Consider the following 16137-nt stretch of genomic DNA (forward strand, 5'->3'; position numbering starts at 1 on the left):
TTTCAAGTTTCTGTTCTTGCTGCGTTCAAAGGTCTTTCACATCTCATGTTTGAACTCCAGAAACAAAGAGAAACTGACAGTGGAACAGCAGAGAAGGACAAAAAACATGACAATCACATCTTAGCTCTTAAAGGGACGTACGACAGGTTTGACTTTATTTAGTGTATTTATACCTGTTGTACATATAAATTATAGTTTTACACCAATCAAGCAAGTATTTGTGGAGAAAACGTTGAAAAACCTGTGAAAAATTAACAGGAAGTGATATCACACCAGGGACATGGCTCATTCCAGTCAAAGTTTATGCATCTTTTACACAAAGAAACAACTTTACTTTCTAAACATTAATTTAACAAAATAAAGTCACTCTCATATATCATTTGTCAAATAGAAAAGATTGTGACATTAGATGAGTTTTGGCCCAGTGTTTGCCGGGTAATTTCCCAGTGTGATGTCATCAATTACAAACAGGAAGTGAAATTATAAACTATAATATTTAGAATTTTTAGCAAAATTCAAAATATATTTAGCTCGCATTTTAGTTCAGTGAGATGTACGATCTTTAGGGGGCACTTTAAACGTTCAAATTACTTATTAAAAACAAGATGATTGAGCAACTATTAATCAAACTCAAAACATTCAAAACGCCATCATCATATTTACTAAATGTTTGTCTGCTTATGTAAAAGTATCAAAATCAAGTTTAAATTCTAGTATTGTGACAACGTCAAAACTTAATATATACATACTATACTAAATACACATTTTTACTGTAGACAAACTTAAAAACAGTCACATGTAAGATGTTAAAGATTTCATCTCAATAATCGTGAATAATCGTTAAATCGTGATGTTTTTTCTCACAATAATCGTAACTCTACAGTTCGATATCGTTCCTCTGCTGTTCCATCTCTTCAGCTCCTTGTTTGGTCCTGATCAGCCTCTTCCTCCTCACACACACCTGACCTCACCTGACCTCACCTGACCTCACCTGACCTCACCTGACCTCACCTGACCACACCTGACCGCACCTGACCACACCTGACTTCACCTGAGCACACCTGACCTCACCTGACCACACCTGACTTCACCTGAGCACACCTGACCTCACCTGACCACACCTGACTTCACCTGAGCACACCTGACCTCACCTGACCACACCTGACCACACCTGACCACACCTGACCACACCTGACCACACTTGACCACACCTGACCTCACCTGACCACACCTGACCGCACCTGACCACACCTGACCTCACCTGACCACACCTGACCAACCTGACCACACCTGACTTCACCTGAGCACACCTGACCTCACCTGAGCACACCTGACCACACCTGACCGCACCTGACCACACCTGACCTCACCTGACCACACCTGACTTCACCTGAGCACACCTGACCTCACCTGACCACACCTGACCTCACCTGACCACACCTGACCACACCTGACCACACCTGACCGCACCTGACCACACCTGACCTCACCTGACTTCACCTGAGTACACCTGACCTCACCTGACCACACCTGACCTCACCTGACCACACCTGACCACACCTGACCTCACCTGACCTCACCTGACCTCATCTGACCTCATCTGACCTCATCTGACCTCACCTGACCACACCTGACCACACCTGACCTCACCTGACCTCACCTGACCTCACCTGACCACACCTGACCTCACCTGAGCACACCTGACCTCACCTGAGCACACCTGACATCACCTGACCACACCTGACCACACCTGACATCACCTGACATCACCTGACATCACCTGACCACACCTGACCACACCTGACATCACCTGACATCACCTGACCACACCTGACTTCACCTGAGCACACCTGACCTCACCTGAGCACACCTGACCACACCTGACCGCACCTGACCACACCTGACCTCACCTGACCACACCTGACTTCACCTGAGCACACCTGACCTCACCTGACCACACCTGACCTCACCTGACCACACCTGACCGCACCTGACCGCACCTGACCGCACCTGACCACACCTGACCTCACCTGACTTCACCTGAGTACACCTGACCTCACCTGACCACACCTGACCTCACCTGACCACACCTGACCACACCTGACCTCACCTGACCTCATCTGACCTCATCTGACCTCACCTGACCACACCTGACCACACCTGACCTCACCTGACCTCACCTGACCTCACCTGACCACACCTGACCTCACCTGAGCACACCTGACCTCACCTGACCTCACCTGAGCACACCTGACATCACCTGACCACACCTGACCACACCTGACATCACCTGACATCACCTGACCACACCTGACCACACCTGACATCACCTGACATCACCTGACCACACCTGACATCACCTGACATCACCTGACATCACCTGACATCACCTGACCACACCTGACATCACCTGACATCACCTGACATCACCTGACATCACCTGACATCACCTGACCACACCTGACCACACCTGACCACACCTGACCACACCTGACCACACCTGACATCACCTGACATCACCTGACATCACCTGACCACACCTGACCACACCTGACCACACCTGACATCACCTGACATCACCTGACATCACCTGACATCACCTGACATCACCTGACCACACCTGACATCACCTGACATCACCTGACCACACCTGACCACACCTGACCACACCTGACATCACCTGACATCACCTGACATCACCTGACCACACCTGACCACACCTGACCACACCTGACATCACCTGACATCACCTGACCACACCTGACATCACCTGACATCACCTGACATCACCTGACCTCACCTGACCACACCTGATCACACCTTACACACACCTGCTGCAACTCATCCTCTCTCTCTCTCTCTCTCTCTCTCTCTCTCTCTCTCTCTCTCTCTCTCTCTCTCTCTCTCTCTCTCTCTCTCTCTCTCTCTCTCTCTCTCTCTCTGCAGGCAGCCCGTTGAGTAACTTCTTTGACGTGATCAAGCAGCTCTTCTCGGACGACAAGAACCTTCCCCCCGGCGGCTCCTCGCCCTGCTGCTCCCCCGCCAAGCATGCCCCGCACAGCAGCAGCACCGGAGGAGGAGGAGGTGGAGGAGGAGGAGGAGGCGGAGGAGGCAGCGGCACCCACAGGCACTCGTCGACGTCCTCCTTGCCCCAGGCCCCGCCCACTGACTCCAAACCCGGCAGCAAGGACAAAGCAAAGGCGGCGTCCGGCGGCAGAACTCAAGAACAAGCTTAAAGAACGGGGCCGAGTCTATGGACCCTTTAAACGTCTGTAAACAAAGACGTTCTGAAGTCCAAAACGGAGGCGACTTGAGGCAAAAATGAAGTGCGAATTATATTTTACATTATTTATTTATTTAATAGCAGATTTTAACATTTTTGATGAAGGCAAAATCCTGATTTTTAAGTTTTACTGGACAAAGAGACATATTTTAGGGCACTTTTCGACACAATCATTTCATTTATATTGATATAGTGCATAATAAAACAAAATAGTAACTTGAAACAAGGATAGTTATAGACTCAAAAAAGTGTGCAACATATTGGACTGCCCTACTTTATTTTTTTATCAATCACAATTTTGGGTATTTAAGTCATATTTGTTATTTCCTTTGTTCTAGAAAACCGGATAATATATATTTTTTAGCATTAGCATTTCGCGCTGACCCCGTTAATCATCGTCTTAACTCCGCTTCTAGTCGCCTCCGTTACACAACTGAGAACATTTTTGATCGCTTTAAAGGGTCCGTAGCGTTTGCATGAGTGCGGGACAGCTGCCGACTCACCCTTTAGTTCCAATACAAGAAGATAATCTACTTTTGCCTATTAATAACTTTTGTACAATATTTAGCGGGAATGGCTCCAAGCAGTATTTTACAATAAGTAGCCCATGTAGCTTTCTCCTCTTTGTGTCTATGATGGCTTCACCCGTCTCTGCCGCCAGGGATCGTCCACACAAACTCTGCACCAGCGGGACCCCTTCACACCCGTAGGAACCCCCCCCGCGCCCCAGCCGTGTCCTGCCCCGGGGCCCCCCACCCAAAGACCCCAGATGTCACAGACTTTGGCCTTAAGACAGTAATGTTTGTCGATCCATTTCGCTCCCGTCATTGTCGAAACGGGTTGTGTTTGAGCGCTGGTGTTGTGGTCAGGGATTATCGCCGTTACTGGACTTTTGGACGGACTGAGGTAAATGAGCCGGATTGGTTGAACTCAACTGGTCAATCGTAAGGGCCTGTATCTGACTTTGAACCATGAGCGAAGGTCGCATTTATACTTTCTGCCGTTTCTAATGCCAAGCGTTCTGTTAAACAACCAAGAAAAACAAGAAACAAGAAAAACAAACATGGAGGCACCGGCGACAGTTTTTAGATCACATTTTCTGTTTCAATAGATAACAGATCTATATTTATACTTTCTGCTGTTTCTAATGTCAAGTGTTCTGTTAAATAACCAAGAAAAAACAAGAAATAACAAGGGAAAAAAAAAGGAGGCCACAGTTTTTAGATCACGTTTGTTGGAAAAGAGCAAAGCAATCAAGGTGAGAAAAGAATGTATTTATTTTGCAACTTGCTCTGGTCATGTTTTAAAAAGTTGGGCAGTGTTCTCTACTGCCCTCAGTGGTCAGCGCATGTACAGCTTCGAGCTACATGTCAACAAGCCTCGATGAGACAGAACAAAGGACGAACAGAACAACCCAGACGACAGACAAAAGCTCCTATTCCTACACGCCTCCAACATGGAGCTTAAAAGAGCCATTAGCCCCGCCCACTTGAAGCTCATGGGGGTTTGGTTTGCCAATGGTCATGACGGATTTTTGGGGGCCCTGAATAATGTCTAGCAAAACCTCGGCTCGCTCATAATTTACTTGGCTTTTTTTTTTTATCTTAAATTGGTCGGTGCCTCCATGTTTGTTTTTCTTGTAGCTCCTTTTCTTGCGCTTTGGTAAATTATCTTACTGACTTTGCCCTCTGTTGGTGCTTTAAGAGAACACGGCATCGAGATAAGAAATGGCCTAAAATACTCAAATACAGATGTGTTTTACGTGTGAAAATGGAGCATAAATGAGCCTTTAGTCCGTTCTGTCTCTCTGATGTTGAACCGTGACAGAGAAACACGTGCCTAGAAGTGTCACAAGTGGATGTTGTACAGAAAACTACACAAAATGCTGATTTCATAACACATTGTATGTCGTAAAATAAGTTTTCCCTGAACTATAACAACTAAAAGTCAGGTACAGGCCTTTTACACTGTTTTAGGACAAAAGTGGTGCTAAATATGGTCTAGTCAGTTGTTCACAATGTTCGGTTCTTTTTAATGACAATAAACTAGTTATTTATTAGCTTATTGTCTTTAAAAATAACCATCATTTGCCACTCTAAAAAGAAGACCAAATGAAAGTTTTTGGACTAGTGTCTGAAACCTGTGACAAGCTTTGGTCTCTGCTCTGAAGCCACAACCTTCCGTAATCCAGACCGTGAGCCATTTGTTGGTCTGAAGTTTATCGTAACGGGAGGATTCTCTTATTGTGCATGTTTTAAGACGACGACGACGAGACGTAGACACTAGAAGAACGTGCAAACTCCACAAAGAAAAGCCCTGCGCTGCAGTTCTGGGAGTCGAACCTGACACTTTCTTGTGGCGAGACCTTTGTGAACCAATCACCACTGCAACATTACTGCTATTTTATGACCCCAGGAACTGCACACTGAACTGTACTGTATTACAAGTGTAGAATCAACTTTTGAAATCTGAAGGAGCAGTGCAAGAAACATTATTGGGTCGGTTTACAAAAGCATTTACATGGAAACAACAAATCTGTCGAATCTGCACGTAAAGACCTTTTATTATTTAATTTAATCCACTTTTATCCATAGATTTACGTGTAACTTATCCACTGTCTTTCCCACAGATGGCACAGAAGGATATGCCTGATCTATTAAAGTTTTAACTCTAAAAATGAGGAGTAATTTGAATTGTTATGCTAGTTTGAAGTAACTGAATATTACATCGAAATCCCCTAAAAAAATTATAGTCTAATTTGAATTGACTCCTAAATCCTTACAGTCTATACTTTTCACTAGAAATCACCTTTCGACGTCCACAAACTAAATATCGGCCCGTGCCAGAGATTCAAGGCTGATCGCTGATAGGCTAAAAGGGCAAATATCGGCTCGATATATCGGCCAAGCGATCGGTCTATCTCTATTTTAAACGTAGAATATGTCCCACATATGCAAAAATAAATTTCCCTTTTGACCTGCAGCATCTCGCTGCAAATCGTGTTGTCGACGTAAAACTGGAACAATATTGGAAATAAGTACGAAATTGTGATATTTTAATGTACGTTTTTGACGCCATCATTTCAGTCATATTGAAACTAATACACGTCTTAATTTACTCGTCAACAACAATCAATAACAAAACGGTCAATTTTAAGACTTAGGACTTTGGCTGTAAAAAACGATATCTCTAACATTTTCTTTTTGTCAAAAATATTATCAATTTTATTTTTGGATTGATGTTCTGATCGCAGTAAAATACATTTGGCTTTGACAATAACGCAATGTAAAATTACATTTTTGCAAATTGGCGTAAATTAATTTAAAACAGAATTTTATAAGAAAAACCTGTGAATTTGAGTCAGATTGAATCTCTGAGTTAATACTATATATTTCCTTTGAAGTCATATTTATCATTGCAGTAGATATCCATACTTTTGAGTCAAATAGTTTGTACAAAAAGCCACTCAGATGAACGTGTGCAGTTCCTGGGCGGGCCACAGGGGGGCGCTCCTGCCCATTCCCTCCAATTCTCCCGTTGTCGTCCTGGGATGATGTAACGATTGTATCAGAGCCGGGGTCAGGTTGGGGGGTGTGAGGTCAAAGGTTACGTGCGTTGAATGAATGACGTTCTGTCGTATATGAATCCACTCATTTATCATCATTTTGTTCTAAATTACTTTGTGTTAGATGCACTTTTTTTCTTGTACATTTCTTTCTCGCCTCTGATATAGTTGGTATTTTTTAATTATTATGATTTGTTACCTCGATTTTGTTTTGGATTATCTGCGGGATTCAGACAATAGACAGTGTATATTTTTGTACTTTTTGGTGGTTAATTTATTCTTGACTTATTTATACGGAGAACGTGGCGTTTGTCGAGGGCCCGGTTTTGTTCAGGGGAAAGTGCAGCGCCGGGTTTGAGCGAAGTCGCGATATTTATGAGGATAAATTATGAGAAATATCACAAAAACTATCAAATTTAACTCCAAACGCATTTTTCTGGTGAAATGTCTTTACGTTGAATGTTCCACAGAATCGGATTTATCTATAATTTATCCATCGAGCGTTAATCAGAGAGTTATTGTGACTAGTCGATTTAAAATAATCAGGATTTTATTGGCGCCAAATCACACTTTTACTGAAATGTGCAAAATTAGAATATCGAGTGCAGCATTTACAGTTAAAACGGTTAAAAAGAGCTTTAAAAGAGACCGAAACGTCGAGGGAAATCTCCAAAACCAGAGCGAAAAGTGATATTTCTGCACTTTAGTCGTTCAGTTTACGGTTCGTTTTGTGCGACTGACTCTCGATGTGTCAAGCTTTTCTAACAAAGACAATGCCGTTATTAAATCAAAATGTGATGATTTTCAGAAATAATACACTTTATTCATAAATAATCTCTTTCTAGAAGCCGTCAGTCGCCATGTTTCAACCTTTATTTGGCTGATAAGTCTCAATGTTCAATAGATATAATGATTCAGTTGTAGCTCTAGATTACAAGGAAAATTGTCACATCAATTTAGAATTTTTTTGTTGTATAAAGGCAGAAATTAAAGTGAAAACTAAAACTCCAAAATTGTGCTTTTGATGATCAGATTTCTCCAAAACCAGCTCTCATTACCGTGTGTTCTGATCAGATTTCTCTCCCCGCGCTGCACTTTTCTACGGAAACACGGCCTTGTTTTTTATTTAACAACTGTATTTATTCTTTTCCGTGTAAAACTCCCAATCTTTGTGTGAACTGTTTTGACTTTTCTGTGCTTCACGTTTGGGTTCTTCGAGGAATGTAGTCTAGACCGTTTGAACACCCTCTTCTTCTTCTTCTTCTTCTTCTTCTTCTCCTTCTTCCTCTGTAAATAAAAAAAATCAAAACTACAAACTCCTCCTCCGTCTGCTCCGTCGGCCGACACAACCCATAGTCTGCTATTTTCATTTTTTGGGAAATGTTTATGAAAATCTTCAGGTGAGTTGTTCAAAAACGGGTCAAACAAATTAATTATTCAGATGTTTGTTTTTTTCGTTTTAAAGGTGAGACATGACAGCCAAAACTCCCCTTTTCTCTTGTTTTTGGTCAGATTTTTCTCTTGACACACATATTCACACAGACACAACAGCACTGTCCACTTTTGAAAACACTGCTCATAAAAGACTAAACTGTTTGAGCTTTTTGTTCGAACGGCAGCAGCTTTCTTTCTTCGTCCTTTCGCTTTTAAAATCTTGAAATCTGAAATGCGGTCTTGCGTTTTAGGACAAATGGACATTCATTTGACTCTTTTTGACTTAAATACACTTGATTATTTCTGCATTACTGCATTTACAGTCTCAATAAAGTGTGAAGAACGACTTAATGAACGTAATTTATTGAGAATGATTCAGGTTTAGTCATTATTCCAGTCGTGGTTAGGATTTTAATGAAAAACAAAGCTTGAATTTAAGTATTTCTTCAAGCTTTATTCTGACTTTAGTTATAATAAAGTGTTAGGTAACAGTTTATATAATGTTTTCTTGCAGATTTAAATTTTTCAAGAGCAAAATTGTCCCGTTTGAACCTTCATTTGGCTCATGATGTGTTTAAAAAGTCTACAATCGAACGGTTTGTTTGACAAGTGGACTTCTATTGCTGTCGATGCTTTAAGTAGAATTGTTTTACTCGGCTGAAGATCGTTCTGCCTCAAACCAAATTCATCCAAACAATAGTCCAAAGGAACGACTGAAATGACTCAAAATTCTCAAGTCGTTCGAACTCTTTGTTTCGTGACGTTGCTGTGAACAATAATAAACCTGTCGACTTTGTGTCTTCAGTTTTTATTCAGAAAAGTACATGTACAAACTCTGGTTCAAACCTGATTTAAATCTTATGATTCTGTCACAAAATATGGAGAAAGTAAATATAAATAATGCATTGAGGTTAAAGGTGTTAAAGGTTTCACTGTTCAGAGAATATTATGAGCATAAATAACAATGAAACGTGTGATGATTAAAAATGTGCAGAAAGTAAACGCTGCCTTTAAAGAGACGTTTTTAACCTTCAATTGACCAGAAAAGTCAAACTCAAAGCAGACGTGTAAAGTCCAAGAAGAACATCCCACTTTAGACCTGGTTTAGACCTGGTTTAGACCTGGTCTAGATCAGGTCTAGATCAGGTTTAGACCAGGTTTAGACCTGGTTTAGTCCTGCTTTAGACCTGGTTTAGACCAGGTTTAGACCTGGTTTAGACCTGGTTTAGACCTGGTTTAGACCTGGTTTAGACCTGGTTTAGACCTGGTTTAGTCCTGGTTTAGACCTGGTTTAGCTTCATGATTTTACAGGTGTTGCATTCAATAAAGACTTTATTAAATATGACGCTGATTTAAAAGCTGTGTCCTCACAGTCCTGAAAGGTTCTAGTCCCGGCAGGAGGGACAGAGCGTCACCAGCCTGTCTTTAAGTGCTGTCTCCAGATCCATCAGAAGTCTAGAGGCCGGGCTCTGGTTCTGGCTCTGGTCCTGGCTCTGGTCCTGGCTCTGGTCCTGGCTCTGGTCCTGGCTCTGGTCCTGGCTCTGGTCCTGGCTCTGGCTCTGGCTCTGGTCCTGGCTCTGGTCCTGGCTCTGGCTCTGGTCCTGGCTCTGGTCCTGGCTCTGGTCCTGGCTCTGGTCCTGGCCCCGTTCTGCCCCAGAGTGAAGCGTCGTCTGTGGGCACGACTTCTCTGAACCACAGCCTCCGAGCAGCAGACGGTGGAAGTCCTCCCGCTCCAGGAGCGAGGGCAGGTTTTGCAGGAAGAAGCCCTCACAGAAGCAGAGCAGCTCGGACGCAGAGTTCAGCTGCAGCAGGAGGAGGAGAAAGAGTCCACATGGGATTAGAACCTTCTGAGGGTCAAAGCTCCACAGCAGGTCACACAAACGCCTCGCTTTACTCGCACTTCACACCTTCACCAGGAGCTCAAACCCCTAATCCACACACTTCCAGTGAGTGAGGAGGGATGATTACCCATGATGCATTGTACTGGAATGTTTTTACACGGAGCAACTTAGCAGCGAGCGCTAACGGGATGGAATGGAAAGAAATGTGAATATATTAAGTATATACGATCAAAAAAACACGAAATGATGTATTTATTTTGTATTTATTGATTGATTGTATGCTGTTATTTCCCTTTAAACTGACTCTGGCATCTGTTTTACAACTTAAAATACTGAAAACCACATGATTTTCTTCCGTCAGGCGTTCCCACATAAAGATTTGGTGTTAGCGCTCCATCTACTGGCAGCAGAGTGTTTTACAATGGGGAAATAAAGCTAGCTCGCCCCGATGCTAATATGAGCACACAGATGTAATGAAGGTTATTTGAGTCAGAAATGCTCAGAACAAGTATGTGACTATTTATGGACAAGGAGTGTTTTATGAAGCTCAGAGGGAGATTTTCTTGACAGAAGCGTGAATAAAGCTAAATAGATATTTAGAGGGAACAAACTCATTACAGGGTTAAAGCTCAAGTAAGTACATTTTGCATAATATGTGTCCAACAAAAGCGATGATCAAAAATTTAATCTGGCACTTTTTGTCAACAGAAATGTAAAAACATGACGTGAGACATTTCTTCTGTTCTGATGCTGTATTTACCTTGGCCGTCCTGTAGAGGACAACGGCGTTGTCCACGGTGATGCTCCGGGACAGACTGACCTCGCAGCTCCTCTGCAGCGAGCGCAGCTGGAAGAACGTGCTGACCGGCAACAGCTGCAACGCACGACACAAGTGTTTAAACATGTCGACAAACGCACAACCGCGACAAAATATTGAGATTGGTGTTAATGGCACTTTTTGTATCCATCCATCCATTTTCTTCCGCTTTATCCGGGGCCGGGTCGCGGGGGCAGCAGTCTAAGCAGGGACTTCCAGACTTCCTCCTCCCGAGGCGTTCCCAGGCCAGCTCAGAGACATAGTCCCTTCCTGGTGGGACATGCCCGAAACAGGAGGCATCCGGAACAGATGCCCGAGCCACCTCAGCTGGCTCCTCTCGACGTGGAGGAGCAGCGGCTCTACTCCGAGCTCCTCCCGTGTGGCCGAGCTCTAAGGGAGCGCCCAGCCACCCGGCGGAGGAAACTCATTTCGCTTGTATCCGCGATCTTGTTCTTTCGGTCATTACCCAAAGCTCATGACCTATGGATTATGGCAGTATGGATTCCTCCTGGATTCCTCCTGGATTCCTCCTGGATTCCTCCTGGATTCCTCCTGGATTCCTCCTGGATTCCTCCTGGATTCCTCCTGGATTCCTCCTGGATTCATCCTGGGTTCATCCTGGGTTCATCCTGGGTTCATCCTGTTTTTATGAATGTTTGTACTTTTCTTTTCAACGTCAAATAATACAACTTAGAAAAAGAGACGTTTTATTGCACTTCACTTCAAAGGGCACAGAGACTAACACAGAATATATAATAAACTGACTTATATTACTAGCTAAATATCATATTCATAAATTAAAATTCACTAATTGGCAGAAAGAACAAAAAAACAACAATAAATTTAATCTAAATACTCTCCTAAATGTATTACTACACAACTAAAAATGTTTTGTATATTTTTTGTTTCATTCAATTTATGTTTGTCAATATATTTATAATCATTTTTATCCAATACAAATAAAAATAAAGCCGCAAGCGGCATCCAACGGCCCTCGCGGGCCGCCGGCCTTCCGACTCTGCGCTTTCGACTTGATAAAGATGGCGCCCTTATTGTGTGTTGAATAAAAAAAGAACTTGACAGACGGCGACACATTGGACATGGCCAATCCAGTGCAAATCAACACAAGTGTCAGTCAAATTTGCTGCTCCGCCGCACAGGGACCGTAGCACTTAGAATATAAATATGGATAACTTTTGATGCCCCTCTTGTGTAGATGATATTTCCCAAAGTAAAGCTTGATCGAGCTATTGCCCACGGAGGAGTTTGTTAAAGTGTGAAGCGTAAATGTGAACATTTCAAAGATTTGGCGTTTTCCCATTTGTGACAGCATGTTTGCAGCTCCACGGCACAGAGACCGTACCACTTAAAATCAAAATATGACTAACTTTTGATGCCCCGCTTGTGTAGATGATTCTCCCCAAATATGAGCTTGATCGGGCAATTGCCCTAGGAGGAGTTCGTTAAAGTGTGAAGCGTAAAAATGTGGTGATTTGAGCGATTCTACGATTTTCCCATAAGGATAACATGGGATGTTTTTGTCATTGCTACGGTTACGCCGTACAAAATATGACTTTGGCTCTCATACTTTTATGATCAGGATGGCAAATTAGAATTTTGTTCAAAATATCATGTCATTTGGAAAAACTCTATTGTTTATAGGCCACTCTGAAGGCCAAATAGTCAGAATTCTGGGAAACGTTATCCTTAAAATTTGGATAAATTTAGATGCCCCACATGTCTAGAGGACGTACCCCGATTTAGAAGTTGGTGGGCAAAATGCACTAGGAGGATTTTGTTAAAGTGTAAAACATAAAAATGTGGTAATTTGAGAGATTTTGCGGTTTTCCCATAGGGATAACATGGGAGGTTTCTGTCATCGCTACGACTACGGCGTAAAAATTTAGGCATTTTTGTGATTGGCTTTTGTGATCGGGACGGCAAAATAGAATTTTGGGTAAAGTTTAGACAATTTTGGTAAAACAAATTTTTGACCTTCAATGTTAATTTAAAGGTCACTCTGTAGGGGGCGCTATCGCGACCATTTAAATTTTGTCAGCCTAAACTGGTCCAAACTAGAAAGTTTAACAACTGATTCAAATTTGGTCCTAATCGGACTGGTTTTGATCAAATGGGAGCAATTTTTAGACCTGCAATATTCCAAAATAAGTTGTCCAACTTTGTGGCTGCGCCGCACACAGACCGTAAAAGGTATCTCAAAAAATTGGATAACTTTAGATGCCCCACTTGTCCAGAGAACGTACGCCGATTTTGAAGTCGGTGGGCAAAACGCCCTAGGAGGAGTTCGTCAAAGTTTGACGTGAACAAAATGGCTAACACAGCGTGTTTTCATTTTCAAAGGAAGATGGCGGCCATAGGGTAAGTCTGGGGGCGTGGCCACAATATTTTTTTTTTTTTGTCCTCACGAGAGGAATGCGTGTCCCGAATTTCGTAGCTTTACGCCAAAGTTGACCTCGGGGCGTCTCCCATAGGCGCAATGTATTTTGACTTTTGTCGGTGGCGCTGTCGCGCCATTTTTTAACGGAAAAAAAAATGGCTCAGAAAAAACAAAATTTTTCGCCGATTCTGAATTTTGGGCAAAGTTTGGTGAGTTTTTGAGCATGTTCAGGGGGTCAAATTAGAGATCAAAGCGCTGAAGAAGAACAAGAAAAATAATAAAAATAATAATATTTTTAGCAAAAACAATATAGCCGTTTTTTCTATAACAACAAATTATACATCGTTTGAAAGCTCTAAGCCTTCCCCATGCCGCCATGGGGTGGAATCATCATTACGAGCGCTTACGCGCTCATCACTCCCTATTTCGTCGGGATGCCCCGCCCACTCCCCATAGACTTCCATTGATTTGAGCAGAAACAAGCATGGCCCATGCCTGCGGCATGGATTCTCGCGTACGGGACGATGCCAGGAGGGTTTTTGGAGGAATGCAGCGCTTCGCGCTGCTGTTGTCAACAATTTGTGAATGGGCTACGCCCATTCACAAATTGTTGACTATTTCTGTCATAGCAGGAGTAAGTATGCATGATCCATGCCTTCGGCATGGGCTAGTTCACTGTACTTGCCAGGGGCGACGGGGCACCAAACATGCGGGCTGCGCCCGCATGTTTGGTCAGACAGTTGCAACGCTGCCTTCGGCAGCGTTGCGGGAGCAATAGGCCCTCCGCCCTGCTGGGGCTTGGGCCTAATAAAAATAATTAAAGCCGCAAGCGGCATCCAACGGCCCTCGCGGGTCGCCGGCCTTCCGACTCTGCTCTCTGCATTTTACAGAGATGGCGCTAACGCAATTGTCTAAGAACTAAGACAGCGACACATTGGACATGTACAATGCTGTGCTTAACCAGTGCAAATGAACACAAATGTCGGTCAAATGTGCAGCTCCAGCGCACAGAGACCGTGACACTTGGAATAAAAATATGGATAACTTTTGATGCTCCGCTTGTGTAGATTATTTTCCCCAAATATGAGCTTGATCGAGCTATTGCCCACAGAGGAGTTCATTAAAGTGTGAAGCATAAATGTGAACATTTCAAGGATTTGGCGTTTTTCCCATTTGTGACATATATTTGCGGGTCCGCCACACAGAGACCGTAGCACTTAGAATCAAAATATGGATAACTTTTGATGCCCCGCTTGTGTAGATGATTTTCCCCAAATATGAGTTTGATCGGACAATCGCCCTAGGAGGAGTTTGTTAAAGTGTGAAGCGTAAAAATGTGGTGATTTGAGGGATTTCGCGATTTTCCCATAAGGATAACATGGGATATTTCTGTCATGGCTACGGTTACGCTGTACAAAATATGACTTTGTCTCTCATACTTTTATGATCAGGATGGCAAATTAGAATTTTGTGCAAAATATCATGTCATTTGGAAAAACTCTATTGTTTATAGGCCACTCTGAAGGCCAAATAGTCAGAATTCTGGGAAACGTTTGAGGCTCCGTCGCACAGAGACCTTAAAAGCTATCCTTAAAATTTGGATAACTTTAGATGCCCCACTTGTCTAGAGGACGTACACCGATTTTGAGGTTGGTGGGCAAAACGCACTAGGAGGAGTTCGTCAAAGTTTGAAACAGAAAAATGTGGATATTCGAGAGATTTAGCGGTTTTCCCATAGGGATAACATGGGAGATTTATGTCATCGCTACGACTACGCCGTAAAAATTAAGGCATTTGTCTGATAGGCTTTTTTGATCGGGACGCCAAAATAGAATTTTGGGTAAAGTTTAGAAAATTTTGGTAAAACTAATTTTTGACCTTCAATGTTAATTTAAAGGTCACTCTGTAGGGGGCGCTATCGCGCCCATTTCAATTTTGTCAGCCTAAACTGGTCCAAACTAGAACGTTTAACAACTGATTCAAATTTGGTCCTAATCGGACTGGTTTTGATCAAATGGGAGCAATTTTTAGATCTGCAATATTCCAAAATAAGTTGTCCAACTTTGCGGCTGCGCCGCACACAGACCGTAAAAGGTATCTCAAAAAATTGGATAACTTTAGATGCCCCACTTGTCCAGAGAACGTACGCCGATTTTGAAGTTGGTGGGCAAAACGCCCTAGGAGGAGTTCGTCAAAGTTTGACGTGAACAAAATGGCTAACACAGCGTGTTTTCATTTTCAAAGGAAGATGGCGGCCATAGGGTAAGTCTGGGGGCGTGGCCACAATGATTTTTTTTGTTTGTCCTCACGAGAGGAATGCGTGTCCCGAATTTCGTAGCTTTACGTCAAAGTTGACCTCGGGGCGTCTCCCATAGGCGCAATGTATTTTGACTTTTGTCGGTGGCGCTGTCGCGCCATTTTTTAACGAAAAAAAACATGGCCCCGAAAAAATTAAATTTTTCGCCGATTCTGAATTTTGGGCAAAGTTTGGTGAGTTTTTGAGCATGTTCAGGGGGTCAAATTAGAGTTCAAAGCGATGAAGAACAAGAAAAATAATAATAATATTTTTAGCAAAAACAATATAGCCGTTTCCACTATAACAACAAATTATACATCGTTTGAAAGCTCTAAGCCTTCCCGATGCCGCCATGGGGTGGAATCATCATTACGAGCGCTTACGCGCTCGTCACTCCCTATTCCGTCGGGATGCCCCGCCCACTCCCCATAGACTTCCATTGATTTGAGCAGATACAAGCATGGCCCATGCCTGCGGCATGGATTCTCGCATACGGGACAATG

The 16137-nt window shown here is 43.1% G+C and overlaps 2 protein-coding genes across 11 annotated transcripts in view; one reads left to right on the forward strand and one right to left on the reverse strand.

Annotated features, from left to right (window-relative positions):
* The window catches only part of LOC140381217 (serine/threonine-protein kinase BRSK2-like), a 64100-nt gene extending 60738 nt beyond the window's left edge, over positions 1–3362 (forward strand). For all 10 annotated transcript variants that reach the window (XM_072465245.1, XM_072465247.1, XM_072465251.1 and 7 more), the window contains one exon: positions 2947–3362. In XM_072465245.1, coding sequence (XP_072321346.1) covers positions 2947–3236 — 290 coding nt within the window. In that variant the 3' untranslated portion in view covers positions 3237–3362. The remainder of the gene's footprint in view (positions 1–2946) is intronic.
* A 551-nt stretch (positions 3363–3913) lies between these two features.
* LOC140380743 (ankyrin repeat and BTB/POZ domain-containing protein 2-like) overlaps positions 3914–16137 on the reverse strand; it is a 41434-nt gene continuing 29210 nt past the window's right edge. The window contains exons 16-19 of the mRNA XM_072464648.1: positions 10884–10997; positions 9835–10084; positions 4247–4304; positions 3914–4184 (exon numbers count right to left, since the gene is read on the reverse strand). Of these exons, the coding sequence (XP_072320749.1) occupies positions 3914–4184; positions 4247–4304; positions 9835–10084; positions 10884–10997 (693 nt within the window). The remainder of the gene's footprint in view (positions 4185–4246; positions 4305–9834; positions 10085–10883; positions 10998–16137) is intronic.

The sequence above is a fragment of the Eucyclogobius newberryi genome, unplaced genomic scaffold (assembly GCF_026437365.1).
Source record: "Eucyclogobius newberryi isolate DKJ021-1_F unplaced genomic scaffold, fEucNew1.0.hap1 SCAF_5, whole genome shotgun sequence".
In the NCBI taxonomy this organism is placed as follows: domain Eukaryota; kingdom Metazoa; phylum Chordata; class Actinopteri; order Gobiiformes; family Gobiidae; genus Eucyclogobius; species Eucyclogobius newberryi.